Genomic DNA, 24,055 nt, shown 5'->3' with positions numbered 1-24,055 from the left:
TGTCTCTGGGAATTTCATTGCATCCACAGCAACACCCACCAACCAGAGTAGTTCCTTGTGACATAGCTTGGAGTGGCAGAAATAGAAACACCGCCTTTTCCAAGCGTTGCCCCAAATCTCTAAATTTACCAAGACAGAGCTGGTAACCCTAGCTGAATGTCCAAGTCACAACCCATTGCCTACTAGCCTTCTGCCAGACAGGGTTACTGCAGACATGGGTAACACCCCAGCAAAGACTTTAATACCTCCCCATAGTCCACTGGGGAAAGGTTCCCATACATCAAGGGGAACACATGGGTCAAAGCCACTGGGGGACAGGAATGTCAGCCCAAAGACAAAGCCTGGCACTGGCCTTACTGGCAGGAAAACACAAGACAGAAGTTTGGTCTCAAATTCCTGGCCACCATGCCCAAGATTAGTAACCCTTATCACCTGGTCAACCGAGCACACAGGAAGGAGGAAAACCCTCAAATCTTAAGTAGGCCTGGTATCACCCCCAAACATATGGGGCCAGTCAGGGATCTTGCAAAGTCATCTGTGGTCCAATGGAAAGGCCCTGGGATAGCACATAACTTGTGGACCTGATTTGCAGCCAGTGTCTGGCTAACCATGGAAAGCCAGTTTTTCCCGTACTCAGCAGACCTCCATCATTTGGGCTGACATGCCCCTTCACAATCCTTGCACGTCCCACACAAAGGGCCTGTCACTACAGCAGAGTAGTACCAGCAGAGACAACAAAAAAATTCAATCTTGTTATATGCCAGGGGTGAAGAATGGTTTAAGGCCCGCAGAATCATTTGGTCTGGCCCTTTGTGGATCCTGGCAGATCTCTAGCTCAGAAGGATCTAAGACTGACGATCCGCCCCCTCCCACGGACAGGAATAGCCTCTATTCAAAGCAGATGTGAGTTTGTTTTGCCTAGAAAAGGAACCTCCCCCTCCCCTTGCAGAAGAGTCCCCGTTAGCTATGGAGCTTCTAGGACCACATAAGAAACTGTGTTAACCCTTTCCCACCCCGGCTGTGGAGAAACATATTTCCTCTGTACTACAAGATGGCTGAGGGTGGAAGGGGCGACAATGAAGGAGTTAAAGGAGGCAGGGCTAGATTGCACAGGGGGGGGGAGTGCACAGGTGGGTGGAGGTAGCAGGAGCCAGCTGTAGGCCCCAACCATGCGGAGCAGGAGCAACTCCGGTGTGCTGCTGGCCGGCTACACCCGGCTGGTGCAACAGACCACCCTGTGCCACCAGGTGGGCGAGTGCTCCACTGGTTGGATACCTGCCTGCTTGTCTGCGCTGGGGGGGAGTCATCTGGGGCAGCTTCCTGCTTGGGGCTTGGTCAGCTAATTTTTAAGTTGATAATTTTGTATGGCCTGCAAATGATGTTATAAATATCCAAATGGCCCTTGGAGGAAAAAAGGGAACCTTCTCATGTTGCCATTGCTTATAATGTATAAAAACGTTTACCAGCCACAACTTAAATCTTATGCATAGGCTCCACTCTCATGGCTCTCTCACTCACTTTGACTCAGATTGCCTTTTTCTCTGTCACCTCTCGCTTTCTCTGACATTGGTTTTCTTCTCCCCAATCATTCTTTCTCTTTCTTCTCTTCCCCATTCCCCTCTCAACTTCCTGATTGCCATCTGTAGGTTGGGAGAAATGGAGCCATACTAGCCATTCTCCTCTATTTATGCATTCCCTCTCCTTTATTCTCATATATGCCATTTTGATAACATTCAACTTCTTCAAACCAGAAAGGCAGACCGTCTCCTTTCCTTTTAGGCAGCCATCATTGGTTATACCATTCTATAGTAACTGCCCAAAAAACAAATCAGTGGGTTATAGATCAAATCAAGCCTGAACTGACCCTAGAAGCTAAAACGAGTAAACTGAGGCTGTCGTATTTTGGTCACGTCATGATAAGAGAGTCATGCTAGGAAAAGTTGAGGGCAGCAGGAAAAGAGGAAGACCCAACAAGAGATGGATTGGCTCAATAAAGGAAGCCACAGCCTTCAATTTGCAAGATCTGAGCAAGGCTGTCAAAGATAGGACATTTTGGAGGACTTTCATTCATAGGGTCGCCATGAGTCGGAAGCGACTCGACGGCTCTTACACACACAGAGTAGGAACGGCTAGGTTTTGTGCAGCATCCTGTAGACTCCCCCAGACGCTGCTGAGAACGCCAGCGTGTAAATAATTTTAATGAGTAGTTTATATAGTTTGCAAAGAGTACAAACAATCGTCTTGTTTGGGGGCTTCCTGGAGGCACCTGGTTGGCCACTGTGTGAACAGACCAGACCGCTGGACGTGATGGTCCTCGGTCTGATCCGGCAGGGCTTTTCCGATGTTCTGAAATAAGATCAAACTGGAAATAAGAAAAGAAATTAAAAAAAAAACAACAACGGCCCATGCCTTGTTGCTAAAGAGATCAGCGAGGCAGCTGACAGGCCTAAAAAAAAAAAAAGACTTAAAATATGTTTACTGTCAGGCAACCCCACATCCCATGGTTATCCGAGATTTTTTTTTCTCGCTTTGTATTTCTTTATATTTCTCATTATGGTTTGCTCCCCCCCCCCGCCCCTTGACTGGGACATCCTAATTGATCTGACGTTGGCTCATATTGATCTGCCCTTTTCTGGGATGCTCTGCATTTTGTTTCCTCGGACTGGGGGGGGATGCTCTCTGTTGTGTGTGTGTGTGTGTGTGAGTGTGAAAAAGAGAGAGAGAGAGTCAGCCACAGTCCTAGAGAGGCAAATGTGGGGCGGGGGCTGACGACGGGGAAAGCCTCTTCCTGTCCCCCACCCCCCCACCCCCCACCCCCAGCCGCATTTCCCGGGCTTGGGCTTCCATGGCTGGGCGGGGGTCGGCCGAGCTGCAAGAGGGTCCCCGAGGGGGGGCTCCCCAAGCTCCCCCCCTGAAGATCTTAGGGGTCTCCAACCTGCCCCCGGCCCCACATCTAGCCGGTGAGCTCAAGGGGGCTTTGGAGGGGGAAAGTGGGGGCGTTGCAATGCAAGACAGAAAGGAGGGGGGGTGCACCACGAGGCGAGAGAGAGCGAGAGCCCCCCATCCTCCTTCCCCGATGGGTCCCCCTCCCCAATGCATCGGCCCCTTCGTGCAGAGGCAGGAGGTCGGTGCAAGGGATGGAGAGCGAGGCTCCACATCTGGAAGGAGGGAGGGAAGAGGTGGGGGGGCTGTGGAAGAGATGAGGGGTGAGGGGAGAAGGAGGGAGCGGATGCAGGAGGGGCTGGGGGAGAAATTTGGGGGGGAGGAGGAGGGAGCAGATGCAGGGAGGGGGAAAGGGGTGGGGGGCTGGGGGTGAGATTTCGGGGGGGAGGGTGGATGGGGCAGGTGTGCGAGGGGAGAGGTTCTAGGACCTTGGGCAGATGATGAGGGGGAGGGCATCTTGGCCATCCTCTGGGCATGGAGTGGGGGGAGGTAGTTGTGAATTTCCTGCATGGTGCAGGGGGCTGGACTAGATGACCCTGGTGGTCCCTTCCGATTCTATGGGTGCTGAACAAAGGGGCTGTGGGAGCTATTAAGTGGGGAGATCTGGCGTGGGGCAGGATGGGGCCGATGCAGTGGGGGGTGCTGAAGAAAGGGGCCGTGGGAGCTGGGGAGACGGACTGGGGCACTTGAAGACCCACACAAAAGAGACCCTAAACTAAAGATTGGAAAGGGGGTGGTATTTTGAGGAAACCTTCCTGCTGGATATCAACACTGTGCCCTTTTATTTTTGGAAATGGAAGCAAGAGTCTTAGTCCTTTTCCATGCGAGTGACTTCTTCTGGGTTTGATGCTTTTGGGAACTGGTGTCCCCCCCCCCACTTCCCCACAGCATCATTAGGGTTGCCAACCTCCCGGTAGTAGTCTGAGGTCTCCCGCTAGTACAACTGTTCTGTAGCCGATAGAGATCCGTTCACATGGAGAAAATGACCACTTTCGCATTTTAATATGGCATTGAAGCCCCTTCCCAAACCCTGCCCTCCTCCGGCTCCGCCCCAGAAATCACCAGGTATTTCCCAACCCAGAGCTGGCAACTCTAAGCATCATGGAGCATCTGGGAGTTTCCTCTGCTTTTTCTCCTGCCTTTCCCAAACGGACTTTGCTGCAAAGTGTAAATCTGTAACTGCCTGGACTAATTCCCCCTGCCTCTTCAAATTCCCCCTGGCCCCACCTCTAGAGCAGCCAATTCCCCCCCTTGCCCTGTGTGTGTGTGCGCATGTGTTTCTGATTTGGTTTCTTAATCAGCAGTTAAATATTGTTGTATCATTTTTGGCTCAACATTAGGAGGAACTTTCTGACAGTTAGAGCGGTTCCTCAGTCACTTTGGGGTCAGGAAGGCATTTCCCTCCAGGACAGATTGGCCAGGGGTCTTGGAGGTTTTTGACTTTCCTCTGGGCATAGAGCAGGGGTCCCTGGAGGAGTGGGAGGGGGGAGTTGTGAATTTCCTGCGTTGTGCAGGGGGTTGGTCTGGATAACCCTGGAGGTCCCTTCCAACTCTATGTTTCTGTGATTCTAATGAGTCTATCTGGTTGGACTGATATAATACTACTCCACTGCCGAGGTTTAAAACCTGGAAAAGCCCCCGTGGCGTATGGGGGTGCGGTGGCCAGTGCAGGGAGTCTGGGCAGGGAGAAAGAAGGGAAATCCCCATTTGCCTCTGAACTGTATCTGCACAGCAGCAGCAATGGCAGAATCGCACTATCCTGTCCTCTTGTGGAAAATACCTTAAATTGTTCCCCCTCCCAAATTTATCTCTCCTTCTGGTCAATCTCACATCCTTTGGGGGCTCTTTTTCTACTCTGCTAAACATTTGTGAAGCGGGGAAGGGGGTGGGTTCCCTCCACGGACGTAGAGATTATTAAGCACAGTTGCAGGATCACTTTAGGATCCTCAGGCCAGGGACACTGGCCCTTCGCAGCACGTATATACATCTGAATTTCAGGCCTGGTTCACATGTCCAGGAGGAACAGCTGGCAAAGAGGTGATGTGGTGGTGTGGACAGCATTAATTCAGACCCTTTTCTCCTGCCTTTTCCATGCGCCGATTCAGGTTAGCTTCACTTTTCCCCTCTTTCCACTCTTTTAAAATCTCCCTGCCCCAGAAAAGTATCATGGCCAGCACAGGCAGAAAGGGTAAAACCTTTTTCCTTGGGGAGGGTGGGGTTTGAGGAGGGGGGAACCCCAGAGGAGTATAATGCCATAGACCCCACCCTCCAAAACAGCCATTTCCTCCAGGGGAACCTGCATTGTCAACCTCCAGGTGAGTGCTGGAAATCTCCTGGAATTACAACTGGTCTCCAGATGACAGAGATTAGTTCCCCTGGAGAAAATGGCTGCTTTGGAGGGTGGAGTCTTTGGCATGATGCCCTGCTGAGGTTGCTTCTCTCCCCAAACTTTACCCTCCCAAGGCTCCACCCCCAAATCTCCAGGCATTTCCAAACTTGGAGCTGGCAGCCCTAAGGGGGACTGATCTCTATAGGTGGGAGATCTGTTAGGATAGCAGGAGAGCCACTACAATCTCTGCTGCTGCTGGGGGGTGGGGTGCAGGTGGGCGGTTGGGAGGAGGATGGGGGCACAAAGAGAGCGTGACAAGGCATGGAGGAGTGAAAGAGTCAGAAAAAGGTTGGCAGGAGGAAGAAAGAGGGAGAGACTGAGAGAAGTGGGGGAAGAGGGGAGGAAGCAAAGGTGAGGGGAACGGGATAAGAACATAACAACATAAGAAAAGCCCTACTGGATCAGACTAAGGTCCATCAAGTCCAGCAGTCGGTTCACACAGTGGCCAACCAGGTGCCTCTAGGAAGCCCCCAAACAAGACGACGGCAGCAGCACCGTCCGGCCTGTGTTCCACAGCACCTAAGATAATAGGCTGCTCCTCTGATACTGGAGAGAATAGGTATGCAGCATGACTAGTATCCATTTTAACTAATAGCCATGAATACCCCTTTCCTCCATGAACATGTCCACTCCCCTCTTAAAGCCTTCCAAGTTGGCAGCCAACACCACATCCTGGGGCAGGGAGTTCCACAATTTAACTATGCATTGTGTGAAGAAAATACTTCCTTTTATCTGTTTTGAATCTGTCAACCTCCAGCTTAAGCAGATGACCCCGTGTTCTAGTATTATGGGAGAGGGAGAAAAACTTCTCCCTGTCCACGCTCTCCAAAACATGCGTAATTTTATAGACCTCTATCATATCTCCCCTCAGCCACCTTCTTTCTAGGCTAAACATCCCTAAGTGTTTAACCACTCCCGCAAGTTTCTCACAGGTCCCCACTTGTTAGTTGTCTGTAGTGTATTTCTGGAGGGTCAGTCAACATCACTAGGAACTGCTGAACTTATATGCTCACAGAAGAGGTCTAATTTTGTGTTTCCCTCCCTTATAAATAGGACCCCTGATAGCCAGACCTGACGTCATATCCTGGCTGGTAGAGGAAGATGAGCTGTTTCTCCTGGGCTCTGATCAACACGAGGGATTGGCATGCAGCGGCTTAGGTCTGTCCAGGGTTGTGGATGCTGAAATGGGGCCTGTAGATCTTGAACTTATGAAAACAGGTAACTTCCTTCTCCCAGGTCTTGTGGCCCTTATGCCTAGCCATGTATTGCCCACTCCGGCAGGCAGAGTCTTTCAGGCAGGGGTGTTTCCCCCCAGTGCCCCAGTAATTATTAACCACAATTTGGTGAGGTTGAGAGGAGGCATTTCGAGGAAGGGAGGGGAACATCTCCCTCCTTAATGTGGGACCTCCTCCTCCCTACGGAATGGCTGAGTGGAGAGGGAGTTGTTGGGTCAAACCCTCGGTCCTTCATTTCTTGAATCCAGGATCTTGACTTGTGCCCCAAATCCAATCTGGAGAGAGAGTCAGTCCAGGGACTGGCACAGAAAATGTCTCCGTAGAAGAAAGGGTTTCCCACCCTCTTTCTTCTTTTCCCTCCTAACTGGGTGTGTGGGGGGAGGTAGTTGTGAATTTACTGCACTGTTCAGGGGGTTGGACTAGATGACCCTGGTGGTCCCTTCCAACTCTATGATTCTATGATTCTTAGGCAGCAGCGGAGAGACACCCTGGATGCTTGCTGTGCCATCTCCTCCGTGTGGTGAAGGGACAAGAGTCGCCATGCAGCCAACTCAGGTATGGGAGATGTGCAGGGGAGGGCACGATTGCTCCCTTCTGTGTTGTGAGGCTCACCGGATCGGGCTCCTGGCTGGTGGTTCTGGTGCTGCAAGATGTCGAGTCTGCCCACTGGGGAGGCTGGGAAGTGGTCACCCCTGTCCAGGATGGCATGTGCAGAGAAGCCCAAGCAGGGACCATGGAAACAATACCGGACCATGAATTTCTCACAGAAAACCATTTGGTCCTTTCCATATGGACATCTGTGGCCTCTTCCCCCACAAGGCTGCCAGCCCCCTGCCAATGAGGACAACCCCTGCGGCCTCAAGAGGCCCCCAGGAGCGCTGGAAGGGGGAAGCCCAATATCCCCACGGGGCTCTTCTCAAATCCTCTTTGTGCTGCTCTTAATTGACAGTATTAATTGACTGTATGTTTCTGCCCCCTCCCCAGACCATAAAGAAATGCAGTGACATAAAGAAATGCTTCCATCTTCTTCTTCTTCTTGCAGGGCGTGGTGTCCTTTGAGGAGGTGGCGGTGCACTTCACCCAGGGGGAGTGGGCCCTGCTGCGCCCCGCCCAGAGAGCTCTGTACAAGGAAGTCATGCTGGAGAATTTCTGGAATGTGGCCTCTCTGGGTGAGGATGTTTTTGTCTTTGCTGACTTCCTCTTGCTGTGTGGAGTGACTTCAAAGTGGTCCTTAGTGGGGAAGGAGGTGGTTGAGCTGTTGGCCCTGGGCACAGTAGCTGATCTCTGCCACCCTCCATGGTCTTTCCTCTGTTGCGGGAGGGAGTCTGGGCTCTCCTTGCAGAGAGGGGGGGGGGCCTCTCTGGCAGTCCTGTTCCTGGACCCCCTGAGAGGGCATTGGAAGAGGTGCCAAGAGATACCCGGTTAGCAGAAGGTGGGTGTTCTAAGGAGGGGCTTCCTTCCAATCGGGGCCTTGCCCTACCTGGGCTAAGATGAGGCTGCCTTCTCTGCTGCCCCTTCCCACCCCCCCACAGCTGGCATTTCATGCTGACCCGAGTAAAGAGTAAGCAGAGAACTGCCAGTGCCAGATGAATGAATGCCCCATTCAATACTCCACCCCACTCCTATTTCTTCCTTCTTCTGTATTTCTGGAGGAACAGAGTTAATCTCTCTTGGGACTGCTGAATTTGTGTGCACGAAGAAGATTTAGAATTGTGTTCATTTTTTCCCTGATACAAGGACCTCAGACAGCCAAACCTGATCTCATATCCTGGCTGGAAGAAGAGAAAGAGCTATTTTTCCTGGGCTCTGAAGAAGAGGAGGGACTGGAAGGTAACTGCTTACGTCAGTATGGGACTGGGTGTTGTCTGCACCTCTTTCCAAGGGCTGTTGGACTTTGGTGGCCTCCCAGTCTGAGCTTCTCCTTCAAAGAGCTTAGATGAGATGTGGATGCTGAAATGGGGCCTGTGGAGCTTGAGCATATGAAAACAGGAAACTTCTGTTTCTGCCAAGCCAGATTCCTTTTGCCAAGCTGAACTAAGTATTGTCTGTCCTGAGAAGCAGAGGCTTTCAGGCCAGGGTGTTTCTCAGCTCTGTTTCTGCTGTGATCCCTTTAAGTAGAGATGGCAGGCCTTGATCCTGGGACGCTGTGCCTTCAAACAAAGCTAGTGTGCAGTGAAGATAGGTGCTGTCCTGCCTTCCTTTTTCCTTTCGCTGCCACTACTCTGGGTAAAATTGGCTCCTCTCACTCCCGTGGTGTTGCCTGCATTACTTTAGCATGCTGAGTAGCCAAGGCGGGTGGATAAGGAAATGTGCCGACACTCTTAATTAATCATCTTTGTTTCTACAAGGCACAAACTAAGGGTTCTAGGCACACTAAACAAATTAAAAGAAAGGTTACTAACTAGGTTCCTTCGATCCATGACATATCTGGTCTTTGTTGGTTGACTGATGCCCCCTGCAAACATCTTTATGATCAATGCCCTCTGTCATCCTTCTCTGCAACTGCACAATCGAGTGTGCTGCTCTCAGCAATCAAAAAGCAGAGAGCATCACAAAAAAGTAGAGATCCCCAAACAAAAGGACACTCCTCTTTTCAGACCCCTCCCCACTTAGTCCCTTTGGTCCTTAGTGTGGGTGTCAACTCCTGGGGCTCTAGCCTGCCCAGTCATGGACCCGCCTATCAATAGGTGCTAACATATCCAAGAGCTAGCGTGTTTTCCCTTTTGGTTGTCAATGGCACTCTCCGTCCAGAGAGGCACAGAAATGCCAATGGTGTACTTCCATCACCATAACTGTTACAGAATCTCTTGCCCCCCTGCCTCTCATCCACAAGATGCCTTGCTGCAGAGACATGGACCAAAGTAACTCCAGACAGGCTGTTCTCATGTTAATGTATTTTATCACTTCCCCCAGCTCAGAACAGTGTTGCAAGTGATTCTAAAGGTCTGGCACATGTGTGTTCAGTACCATCAAGTCGCTTCTGACTTATAGTGACCCTATGAATTAACCAACTGTAAATTTGCAATAAGATCTCTAGCACGTCTTCCTTTTTCTGAATCAAGCTTGAATATGTGGCATTTCTCATTCCACATATGGTAACAGTCTTTGTTGTAAGGTTTTGACCATCACTTTACTCATGTGAGAAATTAATATAATGCTCTGATAGTTGCTGCAGTCTTTGATTACTCCTTTTTTCGGAATTGGAGTATAAATTGACCATTTCCAGTCTATGGGGCATTGTTTTCTTTTCCATATTTGTTGGCACGTTAAGAACATAAGAAAAGCCCTGCTGGATCAGACCAAGGCGCATCAAGTCTGGGAGTCTGTTCACACAGTGGCCAACCAGGTTAAGATTTTGTTAAGATTTTGATGGACTCCGTTTCTGTGCCTTGGAATAGCTCTTTTGATATCCTGGTGATCTACTCCTGGTGATTTGTTTCTCCCTGTTGCACTCAGAGCAGCTTTCACTTTCTAAAACTGTAGGTTTTTCCATTCACGTCAACAACTGAACATCCTTTCGGCTTTAGTCCAGTTGCATCATTAAGAATATCGCTACTTGTAGTTGTTCTCAGCTCTCTTCCCCATTAGCTGATAGAGTGCCATCTGACCTAATGGTTCCATCTTCCAGCATTATATCTTTTTTTGGGGGGGCAGTCTCAGCACTGGGTTTTCGAGGTATGAGATGTTCAGAAGAGTTTTACCATTGCCTTCTTCTGCACTGAACTAACCAAGGTTAGCTGAGGTGGCACTGCCATTGTCTACAAAAGATCCTCTGCCAGTGTCACCTTCTACTACTGTTGCTTCCCAGTAGCTGCCCTTCAAGGATTCCTCCGCCCCCATGACCATTGGAACTGTCCGTTTTCTTCTGCTGGTGTGGCCGTTCATCCTGAAAGGGGGTGGATACATCTTAGTCTGGTTTCTCAGCTGTGACCATCCTGCCTTGAGTGATACTGCTAGGAGTTTAGCCTCTTCACAGAGTCTTGGCCCGTTACAATATTCCTCTTGGCTTTGCTGACACACACAAACCCCCTTACCACATTAAGGTCTGTGTCCAAGAGGGGTTCTGGCATATACAGTGTGCCAGTGTAAAATGCAGCCTCTTGAAGAGGAAATCCTGGCTTTCCCCTTATATTTGAAACCCTAGCCAGGATTCGTCTGTTCTGATTAATATCCAGTTGCGTGATGTCTAGATCATCCACCCAGGAAGCTAATTTCGTACCCCAAGGAATGTGTAGAAGGGGTCTTAGCAGGATGGCGGCTCCCAGGCAGATTTCCCAGAGGGGCAGGGAATGATGGGAAGAGACTAGTCATGGTCCAGCAGGTCAGCCAGGCTGGCCTAGGTCTGAGAGGGATATGCCGCAGGCTCCAGGTGTGTAGCTTCCCTTGGTGGGAGGCAGAACTGCTTCTCCCTTCAACAAGAATTGATGAGTGACAGCTGCCACTCTTTGTGGGACTCAGGGTGAACTGAGAGCAAAATCATTTCCCAAGCTGAATTCTGTTTTTGAATGTCAATTTGATGCTTAATTTTTTTTTGTTCCAGCTTTCTTCCCACAGCATGTTAGAAGAGAGGATATGTTTTACGTTCCCAAATTGTAGGCTGTCCGTCTTAGGACAGAAAGAAAGGTTATCCCAGTTCTGGTGGGAGGAACTATAGTAAAACCACCCTACAGGGCCTTGTTTTGCCACAGGGAAAGAGGGATTTATATTGCTGGCATTGGTCTCAGGTTGCTAGATCTCAGAAAGTAGATCACCTCTTTCTAGTCTTGTTTGTCAGTTTAACATCATCCCAGTTACTTTCTTCATCTGGCCGGTCATCTCTCATCTGGCCATTTGATGGTGTGTCACTGGACTTCATGCTGGTGTCTTCTCACTGCCTTTGCTACGCAAAAGAACCCCTGAAGGATTGGCTGCCCCCTGCTGAAAGCCAGTGTGTATCCTTCCATAAATTCCAGGGCAGAAAATACCAGAGATTTCCCATTCCTTAAGCCATCAGGACAGAGTGCAGTCTCTGTTGACTCTCTGTCAATCACTGTCCCGGTGAACGTCTGTTCTCCACCTGTTTGTCACAAGCCACAGATCGGTCAACACTATCTAGTCTGTCACATGACCACACTCCCAAGCAAGACATTGGAAAATGTGTCCAAACACCAAGCCTTTGAATTCTCATCTTCTGTACAGCAGCTAAATTTGTTCATGCCCCAATTCCCAGCTCATTTTTTAGCTGTATGCTCATGCCAGGTGTGGTAAAATGACCCCACTGATCCTTCTTTTGACCACAATGTTGGTCCTGGTCTTAACATCCTAGACCACAATGAAGATTTCACCTCCTTCCAGCTATTCCCCTCTCCTTTACTTATTCAAGAGAGCCAGAATGCTGTAGTGGTTAAGAGCAGCTGACTCTAATGTGGAGAATGAGTTTGATTCCCCACTCCTCCACATGAAGCCTGCTGGGTGGCTTTGGGCCAGTCACAGTTCTCTCAGAACTCTCTCAGCCTTGCCTACCTCACCAGGTGCCTGTTGTGAGGAGAGGAAGGCATGTGATTGTAAGCCCCTTTGGGACTCTTTAAGTTAGAGAAAAGCAGGGTATGAAAACCTTCTGATTCAACTGGGGTTCTCTGCTGTTGCCATCTGGATTGAATTAGAATTGCATTCTCTCAGCTAGCAACCAGAGTCTTGGTAGAAGAATCAGCCAACACAGGTTGTGTCCAATCCACAAGGTGACCCTAGACAATCATCTCAGGGGCCAGTGGTGGCGACAATATCACCCTCCCAAATTCCTCCAAGCCACCCCCACCCACCCTCCAGGACATCTGAGCGCAGAGAAAGTATTTTTTTAAAAAATACATCCCTCGTTCCCAAGATCTAAAACTTTTCTCTGTGATGTTGGAGAGAAATAACTTCTTAGTTTGATCCCTTCTTGTTCTCGTTAGATTACCTTTTTCTCCTTCTGGCTGGTTACCTCTCTTCAGACCTCTGCTATGAGTGTTAAAGCATGAATGGCTGTCCATCTCTTAAAGGGTGCCCTTCTCCTGACATCTCCTGCCCCCCAAAACTCCCCCCTGTAATTTCACCCAGGTAGGAAAAGAGAACAACCGAGTTTCTTTGAGGTGGCAAGTGTCCATTGTATAGTTTTTCTCTTTTGTTGTCTTTGGCAACATTCGTTACTGTACAAATAGTGACTCTGCCAAAGTACTCAGCTTGGAATTTTGAAATAATTAAGAAAGTAAGGGAAACTCTTAAAGACTGTTTGAGCTTAACCCCTGAGCATTTACAAAATGCTAACAGCCGTAACCAAGGAAAGCAGAAATCTCTTCCACGGATATTTGGGCAAAGTGTCCTATAATCACACCAGATTTCTCTTTCTTTCAGTAGGAGCTCTGTCGGAGTCAGCAAATGAAACAAAGGAACACACAGTGATAAAGACAGAGAATTCATCTTCAGATGAGAAAGAGAAGTTTGAATATTTGGGTGCACTGAGGAAGGAGGAGGGAAAGCACCCTCTTTTCCAGGGCAGTAACTCTGTACTGCAAAAAATATACCAAGGTGACAAGAGGAAAGGGCCCACTGGTGAAAAATTTCCTGGAAAATTAGTTATTAATATGCAATGGAACACCTCTAACAGAAAGAAACTATATGAACATGTGGAGTTTGAAACAAGCTTTGGACGGAAGGGTTACCATACTTCCCACCAAAGAATTCACAGAGGGGAGAACCCATATAAATGTCAGGAGTGTGGGAAAAGCTTCAGATGGAATAATCGGCTTACTTCCCACCAAAGGATTCACACAGGAGAGAAACCATATAAATGCCTGGAGTGTGGGAAAACCTTCAGTCAAAGTGGCCACCTTAGATCCCATCAAAGGATTCACACAGGGGAGAAACCATACACATGTTTGGAGTGTGGAAAAAGCTTCATTGAGCATAAAAGTCTTACTTCCCATCAAACAATTCACACAGGAGAGAAACCATATAAATGCCTGGAGTGTGGGAAAAGCTTCAGAATGAGTCGAAGCCTTACTTCTCATCAAAGAATTCACACAGAGGAGAAACCATATAAATGCCTGCAGTGTGGGAAAAGTTTCAGATGGAATAATCAGTTTACTTCCCACCAAAGAATTCACACAGGGAAAGAACCATATAAATGCCTGCAGTGTGGGAAAAGTTTCATTGGTTATGGAAGCCTTATGTCTCATCAAAGGATTCACACAGGAGAGAAACCATATAAATGCCTGGAGTGTGGGGAAAGTTTCAGATGGAGTATTCAGTTTACTTCCCACCAAAGTATTCACACAGGGAAGGAACCATATAAATGCCTGGAGTGTGGGAAAAGTTTCATTGGTTATGGAAGCCTTATGTCTCATCAAAGGATTCACACAGGGGAGAAACCATATAAATGCCTGGAGTGTGGGAAAACCTTCCGTCAAAGTGGCCACCTTAGATCCCATCAAAAAATTCACACAGGGGAGAAACCACATAAATGCCTGGAGTGTGGAAAAAGCTTCAGACTGAGTTTAAGTCTTACTTCTCATCAAAGAGTTCATACAGGGGAGAAACCATATAAATGCCAGGAGTGTGGGAAAGGCTTCAGAATGAGTCGAAGCCTTACTTCTCATCAAAGGATTCACACAGGGGTGAAACCATATAAATGCCTGGAGTGTGGGAAAAGTTTCAGATGGAATGTTCAGTTTAGTTCCCACCAAAGAATTCATACAGGGAAGGAACCATATAAATGCCTGGAGTGTGGGAAAAGTTTCAGTGTGTATGGAAGCCTTACTTCTCATCAAAGGATTCACACAGGGGAGAAACCATATAAATGCCTGGAGTGTGGAAAAACCTTCCGTGACAGTAGCCTTCTTAGATCCCATAAAAGAATTCATACCGGGGTAAAACCTTATAAATGCCTAGAGTGTGGAAAAACCTTCCGGGTTCGTAAAGTCCTTACTTCTCATCAAAAGATTCACACAGGGGAAAAACCATATAAATGCCTGAAGTGTGGGAAAAGTTTCATTTTTTATGGAAGCCTTACTTCTCATGAAAGGATTCACACAGGAGAGAAACCATATCAATGCCTGGAGTGTGGGGAAAGTTTCAGATGGAGTATTCAGTTTAATTCCCACCAAAGAATTCACAGAGGGGCAGAACCATATAAATGCCTGGAGTGTGGGAAAAGTTTCATTATTCGTGGAAGCCTTACTTCTCACCAAAAGATTCACACAGGGGAGAAACCATATCAATGCCTGGAATGTGGGAAAACCTTCCGTGACAGTAGCCACCTTAGATCCCATCAAAGAGTTCATACAGGGGAGAAACCTTATAAATGCCTGGAGTGTGAAAAAAGTTTCCGTGATCATAGAAGCCTTACTTCTCATCAAAGCATTCACACTGGGGAGAAACCATTTAAATGCCTGGAGTGTGGGAAAAGCTTCAGAATGATTCGAAGCCTTACTTCTCATCAAATAATTCACACAGAGGAGAAGCCATGTAAATGCCTAGAATGTGGGAAAGGTTTCAGATGGAGTAGTCAGCTTATTGCCCACCAAAGAATTCACACAGGAAAGGAACCATATCAATGCCTAGTTTGTGGGAAAAGATATATTTTTCGTGGAAGCCTTACTTATCATCAAAGAATTCATACAGGTGAGAAACCATATAAATGCCTGGAGTGTGGAAAAGGCTTCAGTGATCGTAGAAGTCTTACTTCTCATCAAAGAATTCACACAGGGGAGAAACCATATAAATGCCTGCAGTGTGAGAAAACCTTCCGTGACAGTAACCACCTTAGATCCCATCAAAGAATTCACTCAGGAGAGAAACCATATAAATGCCTGGAGTGTGGCAAAAGCTTCAGTGAGCGTAAAAGTCTTACTTCCCATCAAAGAATTCACACGGGGGAGAAACCATATAAATGCCTGCAGTGTGAGAAAACCTTCCGTGACAGTAGCCATCTTAGGTCCCATCAAAGAATTCACACAGGGGAGAAACCATATACATGCCTGGAGTGTGGAAAAAGCTTCAGGGATCGTAGAACCCTTACTTCCCATCAAAGAATTCACACAGGGGAGAAACCATATAAATGCCTAGAGTGTGAGAAAACCTTCCGTGACAGTAGCCTCCTTAGATCCCACCAAAAAATTCACTCGGGGGAGAAACCGTATAAATGTCTAGAGTGTGGGAAAAGCTTCAGTGTTCGTGGAAGGCTTATTTCTCATCAAAGGATTCACATGAGAGTAATTACATAAATGCCTAGCGTGTAGAAAAAGCTTCATTCAGTGTAACAAGTCTTACATCCCATCAAAGAATTCATATGGTAGGAACCATAGAAATGTTTGGCGTATGAAAAACATTTAATCAAATAAACTTGCTTTCAGAATTAGAAATTAATGCAATAACCCGCTGTAAAAATATATATTTCAGTATAAGTTCATAAAATGCTTCTGAGAATAAAGCCAAAACTTTGCACTGGTGGTTCCCAACCTTTTTGAGCCTGCAGGCACATTTGGAATTCTGACATGGCATGGTGAGTGCAGCAACAAAATGGCTGCTGAAGGTGGCGGATCCAGCCACAAAAATGTTGCCACAACTTGACTTCAGTAACACAGTGTAGAGCTTTGTGCTGAGCTGGCAGCTGCTGCCAAAGCAACCCTTTAAAATCTGCATAGCCAATCAGATTTCCAGTATTCAGTGAGAGACCTTGCTGTGCAAAAGCCCTACCTGGCCCCACCCACTTCTTTAAAACATTTGGTAGGTGCCAGAAAAGTTGTGGGCCATGGCGCTCACAGGCACCACGTTGGGGACTCCTGGCTTACACTCTGCCTGCATGGTTCTGCTTTGGTTCCAGCCCTAATGATTAGCTCCCCATGGGCATTCTCTGGGAGAGAGGGAAAACATGCACCACTCTTCAAGGCCCAGATTGTACAGTGAGCATGCTGTGGAGTCCCTATCAACCCCGGTGACACCTACCATTCACTGGTTCGTAATAACCATCACTCACCTGCTGATGTAGCCATGCCCCTTGATCCCCCCCACTGGGAAGAAAGACACAGTGACTGCAAAAACATAACGGAGGCCTGTGATGTCAGCGAGATTCCAGTGAGCAACAAAGATCACAGAAGGTTGCCACCCTCCACGTGGGGTACAAGCAAAATAGGATGTACTGATAGAAAGACTGGGTAACAACCCCAAAGGGGAAAGATTCTCTGAAAATTTTCAGTGTATTCCTGGCAAATATTACAGAGGATCACGAGACCGACCGACTTTGAATTACCAACACGATACAAGACTATAACGGCAAGAATTTTGTTTACTTGTTTACAAGGGACATTTGGATATATATTGCTTCCAACAAGTTCTGTATATTACATCTGTCTTGACATCGTTATATCGGGCACAGCCCACTGTAATATTATTTTGTATGTTGGATTATTCAGTTTGAATTGTATAGACATTTGTATAAACTAAGGTAATGCCTTTTGAGCAGTGGATTGTTACATAAAATAATTAGCATATAAGTGATTGCACACTGAGAATGTTTTCCCTTTGGGGTTGTTACACACCCTCCATGTGGGGCCTGGAATTAGCTGAGAATTATGCCTGATCTACAAACCACTGAGACCAGTTCTGCTGGAGAAATGGTACCTCAAAGGGCAGACCCTATGGCAGGGGTGGGGAACCTTTTTTCACCCAAGGGCCATTTGGATATTTATAACATCATTCGCGGGCCATACAAAATTATCAACTTAAAAATTAGTCAACCAAGCCCCAAGCAGGCACCTGCCCCAGATGACCCCCCCTGGCATGGGCAAGCAGGCAGGAGTCCAACCAGTGGTGCACTCGCCCACCTGGTGGCACAGGATGGTCTGTTGCACCTGCCAGGCATAGCCGTCCAGCCGCAATCCGGAGTTTCTCCTGCTCTGCACGGTTGGGGCTGGATTCTACAGCTGGGTCCTGCTACCTCTGCCTGCAGGGGTGAAATTAGGACACACTGGTTAAAAACTTGCCCCATTCTGGCCCTGCCTCCTTTAACCCCTCCATTGCACCAATTCTGCCCCCAGCCCTCTTGTAGTACAGGGGGAAGACATTTCTCCACTGCCCAGGTGGGAAAGGGTTAACAGTTTCTTGGGCGGTCCTAGCAGCTCCATAGCGAATGACTCTTCTGCAAGGGGGGGGGGAAGGTTCCTTTTCTCGGCAAAACAAACTCACATCCGCCTTGGGTAGAGGCTATTCCTGTCAGCGGGACGGGGTAGAAAACCAAGCTTAGATCCTTCTGAGCAAGAGATCTGCCCGGACCCACGAAGGGCCAGACCAAATGATTTTGTGGGCCTTATATGGCCCCGGGCCTGATGTTCCCCACCCCTGCCCTATGGCATGCCATCACTACTGATCTCAGTGTCCTGAGTCCTGTCTCATTTCCAGGCAGAGGCACGGTAGACATCAGGGGGAACATAGGGTAGCACCCCCAGCAGAGTCTTCAGTGCACCTATCCCCATACTCCAGGCAAAGATGCCAATGTGTTGAAAAGGACATGTGGGCCCAAGCCACTGGGGGGGGGCAGGGGTAGTCAGCGAAAGCCCCCCCACAATTCTCCTAACAATGGTCCAACTGCCAGCAAAACACAAGGCAGAGTCCTCAGCCACCACACCCCACACTGGTGCCCATACCACCTAGTCTCCTGAGTGCAGGCAATGTAGCAGTGCCATTGGGTCTGAGGCATTCCACTGCAGCCTTCCCGTCAACCCCAGCCATATGGGGCAAGGTAGGGACCTTGCAAAGACAAGTATGGCCCAGTGGAAAGGCACTGGGCTAGCACAACTGTGGCCCTAGTTCAAGGGAAGAAGCCAGAGTCAGGCCCGCCATGGACAGCTGATGTTTCGTCCCTGCAAACAGTAGAAGGGGGGAGGGGATGGCCCAGCTAATGGAGGCATCCACCCCAGTTTATTTGGACTGATGGGCCCCTTCACAACCTTTGCACGCTGCACTCTGAGGACCAATCACTGCCACTTAGCACCCTTACAAACCAGAACATCCTCTCCATCCACTTATATGCACCACCAAGATGCATGGCTCATCAGATTCCAGCTGTTCTCTGGACCCCAAGACCTCCCCCCCACCCTTTGCAACTGCATACATGTCTTCCCTTGGACCAACTCTGTCATAGTGGCAGCCCTTTCTGTTCAAAGTCCCATCCTTGAAATGACATCTGTACTATCAAGAAAAATCTTACGAAGGTAAGATATAAAATGACCTGTGATTTTTGCTGACCGTTTCCAATAAGTGTATATACTATTTTAACAATGATTAAGGCAATGTATGAATCCTGGGTGGGGGATCTTATTTTGGCTCACAGTTACTAGCCCATGGGTTCTCAACAAGGGGGGAATTCCCCCCGGGGGATTTTAGGGTTCCAGGAGGGGGTGGGGACCACTATTCAGCAAAGTGTGGTGTCCTGTAGATTATGTACAATCTGTAAAATTATAGTTTGTTTTAATTTAATCTGTGACATTCAATAAAGTTTATGACTATCTTGGGAAGGGGGAATTATATTCTGGACGGTGAAAGGGGGGAATGATGCAAAAAATGTTGAGAACCAGCTGAACAAGCAAACAATTCAAAGCAAAGTTGCCTCTTTGACAGCACATTGATAAATCAATTTCAGAAGAATTCCAAAACACAAATAAAAATATTCCTTTGAAATTAATAGAGATTTAAAGATGATGGATCTGTAAGATTTTAGATTTCTTTACTGAAATGTTTTTTTTTACCTAAACCAGTTCCTTCTCCCCCCCACACACACAGGAGGTCATTATTCTTCCCTTATCAGACCATTCATTGATCCAACATAAAAGTAAATGAGATACCTAAACAAAACAAAACAATCTGTCCAAAAGATCAAATTGTAGAAAAATAGCAGCAAAATGAAGACCCTTAAAATTATATAAGCATGTTTTAATGTGGTGCGTTGTCAATAGGCAATTTCCTTCCCCTGTAAAGAGTATGGAAACAAAGAACACACTTTGTAAAGGTACGTGGATTTACTTAAGTAGTCTAAAGTAGGCTATGCCTTGACCTGGATGTCTCAGGCTAGCCTGATCTCATCAGATGTCAGTCGATAAGCAGATGTCAAACCTGAGCAGCACTTGGATGGAAGACCACCAAGGAGAGCCCATGTTGTGTAGTGGTTAAGAGCGGTGGGCTCTAATCTGCAGAACCAGGTTTGATTCCCCACTCCTCCACATGAGCGGTGGAGGGAAGGAAGGAGATTGTAAGCCGGTTTGACTCTCCTTAAAAGGTGGAGAAAGTCAGCATATAAAAACCAACTCTCCTTCTTCTATAAAGAGGCAGGCCATGGCAAACCACCTCGGAACATCATTTACCTTTGAAAACCCCATGAGGGGTCACCATGAATTGGCTGCGACTTGATGGCACTTTCCCCCACCACCAAAGTAGTCTTCAGAAGAAAATCACATCTACAGAAAAGTCAGGGCAAGAGAAAAAATATCCTTATGTCCCTTCAGCTGTTTTAACCCTGAAGAATGACAGTGTGAATTTAAAAATTGTGCAAGCAGTGAAATAAAACCTAGTTCTCATAACACAAAAATGGAACAAAAAAAATATACTAGGGCACAGACAGCCTGTGAATCCTGGAGCTGGGTTTTCACCGCAAGTGATTTTCTTCAGCTTAAGTTTGAGACACATCGATTTTGTAGAAAAACAAAACTAAATTAAAATAGGAATAGTGAAGCTATTCCTGTGGGTGCGTGTTAAGTGCCGTCAGGTCTCTTCCAACTCATGGCGGCCCTATGAATGGAAGTCCTCCAAAACATCCTATCCTTAATAGCCTGGCTCAGATCTTGCAAACTGAGGGCTGTGGCTTCCTTGATTGAGTCCACCCATCTCTTGTTGGGTCTTCCTCTTTTCCTGCTGCCCTCAACTTTTCCTAGCCTGAAGCTATTCCTACTCTTAGAGAATTGTAATGCTTATGTATTTAGGTATGATTGAGAAATGTGTGCGTGCGTGTCTGAGAGAGAGAGAGAGTCAGCCACAGTCCCAGAGAGGCAAATGTGGGGAGGGGGCTGACGACGGGGAAAGCCTCTTCGTGTCCCCCACCCACCCACCCACCCCCAGCCGCATTTCCCGGGCTTGGGCTTCCATGGCTGGGCGGGGGTCGGCCGAGCTGCAAGAGGGTCCCCGAGGGGAGGCTCCCCAAGCTCCCCCCCTGAAGTTCATCTGGGTCTCCAACCTGCCCCCGGCCCCACATCTAGCCGGTGAGCTCAAGGGGGCTTGGGAGGGGGAAAGTGGGGGCGTTGCAATGCAAGAGAGAAAGGAGGGGGCGGGGGCGCACCACGAGGCGAGAGAGAGCGAGAGCCCCCCCATCCTCCTTCCCCGATGGGTCCCCCTCCCCAATGCATCGGCCCCTTCGTGCAGAGGCAGGAGGTCGGTGCAAGGGATGGAGAGCGAGACGCCACATCTGGAAGGAGGGAGGGAAGAGGTGGGGGGGGCTGTGGAAGAGATGAGGGGTGGGGGAGAAGGAGGGAGCGGATGCAGGAGGGGCTGGTGGAGAAATTTGGGAGGGAGGAGGAGGGAGCAGATGCAGGAAGGGGGAAAGGGGTGGGGGGCTGAGGGTGAGATTTCGGGGGGGGAGTGTGGATGGGGCAGGTGTGCGAGGGGAGAGGTTCTAGGACCTTGGGCAGATGATGAGGGGGAGGGCATCTTGGCCATCCTCTGGGCATGGAGTGGGGGGAGGGGGAGTGGGGGGAGGTAGTTGTAAAATTCCTGCAATGCAAGAGAGAAAGGACGGGGGGCGGGGGTGCACCACGAGGTGAGAGAGAGAAAGAGAGAGCCCCCCCATCCTCCTTCCCCAATGGGTCCCCCTCCCCAATGCATCGGCCCCTTCGTGCAGAGCCAGGAGGTCCCTGCAAGGGATGGAGAGCGAGACTCCACATCTGGAAGGAGGGAAGAGGTGGGGGGGCTGTGGAAGAGATTGGGGGTGGGGGGAGAAGGAGGGAGCGGATGCAGGAGGGGCTGGGGGAGAAATTTGGGAGGGAGGAGGAGGGAGCAGATGCAGGAAGGGGGAAAGGGGTGGGGGGCTGAGGGTGAGATTTCGGTGGTGGGGAGGGTGGATGGGGCAGGTGTGCGAGGGGAGAGATTCTAGGACCTTGGGCAGATCTTAGGAGGGCATCTTGACCATCTTCTGGGCATGGAGTGGGGGGAGGGGGTGTGGGGGGAGGCAGTTGTGAATTTCCGGCATGGTGCAGGGGGCTGGACTAGATGACCCTGGTGGTCCCTTCCGATTCTTTGGGTGCTGAACAAAGGGGCCGTGGGAGCTATTAAGTGGGGAGATCTAGCGTGGGGCAGGATGGGGCCGATGCAGTGGGGGGTGCTGAAGAAAGGGGCCGTGGGAGCTGGGGAGACGGACTGGGGCACTTGATGCTCTGCAGACCCATACAAGAGAGACCCTAAAGAGTGGAAAGGGAGGTATCTTGAGGAAACCTTCCTGCTGAATATCAACGCTGTGCCCTTTTATTTATGGAAATGGAAGCAAGGGTCTTAGTCCTTTTCCTCGTGGATTATTTCTTCCAGGTTCGATGCTTTTGGGGAACTGAGTTCCTCCCCCTTACTTCCCCACAGTATCATTAGAGTTGCCAGCCTCCAGGTAGTAGCTGCTCTCCAGCCGATAGAGATCTGTTCACATGGGGACAATGGCCGCTTTCACATTTGAACTCTATGGCATGGAAGTCCCTCCCCAAACCCTGCCCTCCTCGGGCTCCACCCCAGAAATCGCCAGGTATTTCCCAACCCAGAGCTGGCATCATGCAGCATCTGGGAGTTTCCTCTGCCTTTTCTCCTGCCTTTCCCAAACTGACTTTGCTGCAAAGTGTAAATCTGTAACTATGCCTGGACTAATTCCCCCTGCTTCTTCAAATCCCCCCAGGCCCCACCTCTATAGCAGCCATCTCCCCCCCTTATCCTGGATGTGTGTGTGTGTTTCTGTTTTGGTTCCTTAATCAGCAGTTAAATGTGGGACCTCCTCCTCCCTATGGAGTGGCTGAACGGAGAGGGAGTTGTTGGGTCAAACCCTCGTGCCTTCATTTCTTGAATCCAGGATCTTGACTTGTGCCCCAAATCCAATCTGGAGAGAGGTTCAGTCCAGGGACTGGCACAGAAAATGTTTTCGTACAAGAAAGGGTTTCCCACCCTCTTTCTTCTTCTCCCTCCCAGGCAGCAGCAGAGAGACACCCTGGACGCTTGCTGTGCTGACTCCTCTGTGTGGTGAAGGGACAAGAGTCGCCATGCAGCCAACTCAGGTATGGGAGATGTGCAGCGGAGGGCAGGATTGCTCCCTTCTGTGTTGTGAGGCTCACCGGATCGGGCTCCTGGCTGGTGGTTCTGGCGCTGCAAGATGTCGAGTCTGCCCACTGGGGAGGCTGGGAAGTGGTCACCCTGTCCAGGATGGCATGTGCAGAGAAGCCCAAGCAGGGACTATGGAAACAATACCAGACCATAAATTTCACACAGAAAACCATTTGGTCCTTTCCATATGGACATCTGTGGCCTCTTCCCCCACAAGGCTGCCAGCCCCCTGCCAATGAGGACAACCCCTGCGGCCTCAAGAGGCCCCCAGGAGCGCTGGGAGGGGGAAGCCCAATATCTCCACGGGGCTCTTCTCAAATCCTCTTTGTGCTGCTCTTAATTGGCAGTATTAATTGACTGTATGTTTCTGCCCCCTCCCCAGACCAGCTTTCCAGTGACATAAAGGAATGCTTCCCTCTTCTTCTTCTTCTTGCAGGGCGTGGTGTCCTTTGAGGAGGTGGCTGTACACTTCACCCAGGGGGAGTGGGCCCTTCTGCGCCCCGCCCAGAGAGCTCTGTACAAGGAAGTCATGCTGGAGAATTTCTGGAATGTGGCCTCTCTGGGTGAGGATGTTTTTGTCTTTGCTGACTTCCTCTTGCTGTGTGGAGTGACTTCTAAGTGGTCCTTAGTGGGGAAGGAGGTGGTCGAGCTGTTGGCCATGGGCACAGTAGCTGATCTCTGCCACCCTCCATGGTCTTTCCTCTGTTGCGGGAGGGAGTCTGGGCTCTCCTTGCAGAGAGGGGGGGGGCCCTGTCTGGCAGTCCTGTTCCTGGACCCCCTGAGATGACATTGGAAGAGGTGCCAAGAGATACCAGGTCAGGAGAAGGTGGGTGTTCTAAGGAGGGGCTTCCGTCCAGTCGGGGCCTTGCCCTACCTGGGCTAAGATGGGGCTGCCTTCTCTGCTACCCCTCCCCGCCCCCACAGCTGACATTTCATGCTGACCTGAGTAAAGAGTAAGCAGAGAACTGCCAGTGCCAGATGAATGAATGCCCCATTCAATACTCCACCCCACTCCTACTTCTTCCTTCTTCTGTATTTCTGGAGGAACAGAGTTAATCTCTCTTGGGACTGCTGAATTTATGTGCACAAAGAAGATTTAGAAATGTGTTCTCCCCCCCCCCCCCCGATACAAGGACCTCAG

The 24,055-nt window shown here is 49.2% G+C and overlaps 1 protein-coding gene across 1 annotated transcript; it reads left to right on the top strand.

Annotated features, from left to right (window-relative positions):
* The first annotated feature begins 2,845 nt into the window (after window positions 1-2,845).
* LOC130493481 (zinc finger protein 345-like) lies at window positions 2,846-15,806 on the top strand. The gene is made up of 7 exons (XM_056867235.1): window positions 2,846-2,960; window positions 6,386-6,550; window positions 7,387-7,515; window positions 11,108-11,159; window positions 13,496-14,251; window positions 14,588-14,671; window positions 15,176-15,806. Exons 1-7 carry the CDS (start codon window positions 2,846-2,848, stop codon window positions 15,804-15,806), a joined length of 1,932 nt encoding a protein of 643 aa, XP_056723213.1.
* Window positions 15,807-24,055: the final 8,249 nt, after the last annotated feature.

This window comes from Euleptes europaea, chromosome 1 (assembly GCF_029931775.1).
Source record: "Euleptes europaea isolate rEulEur1 chromosome 1, rEulEur1.hap1, whole genome shotgun sequence".
NCBI lineage: Eukaryota > Metazoa > Chordata > Lepidosauria > Squamata > Sphaerodactylidae > Euleptes > Euleptes europaea.
Note: the sequence above shows the minus strand (reverse complement) of the source record. Positions and strands in the feature narration are given on the sequence as shown.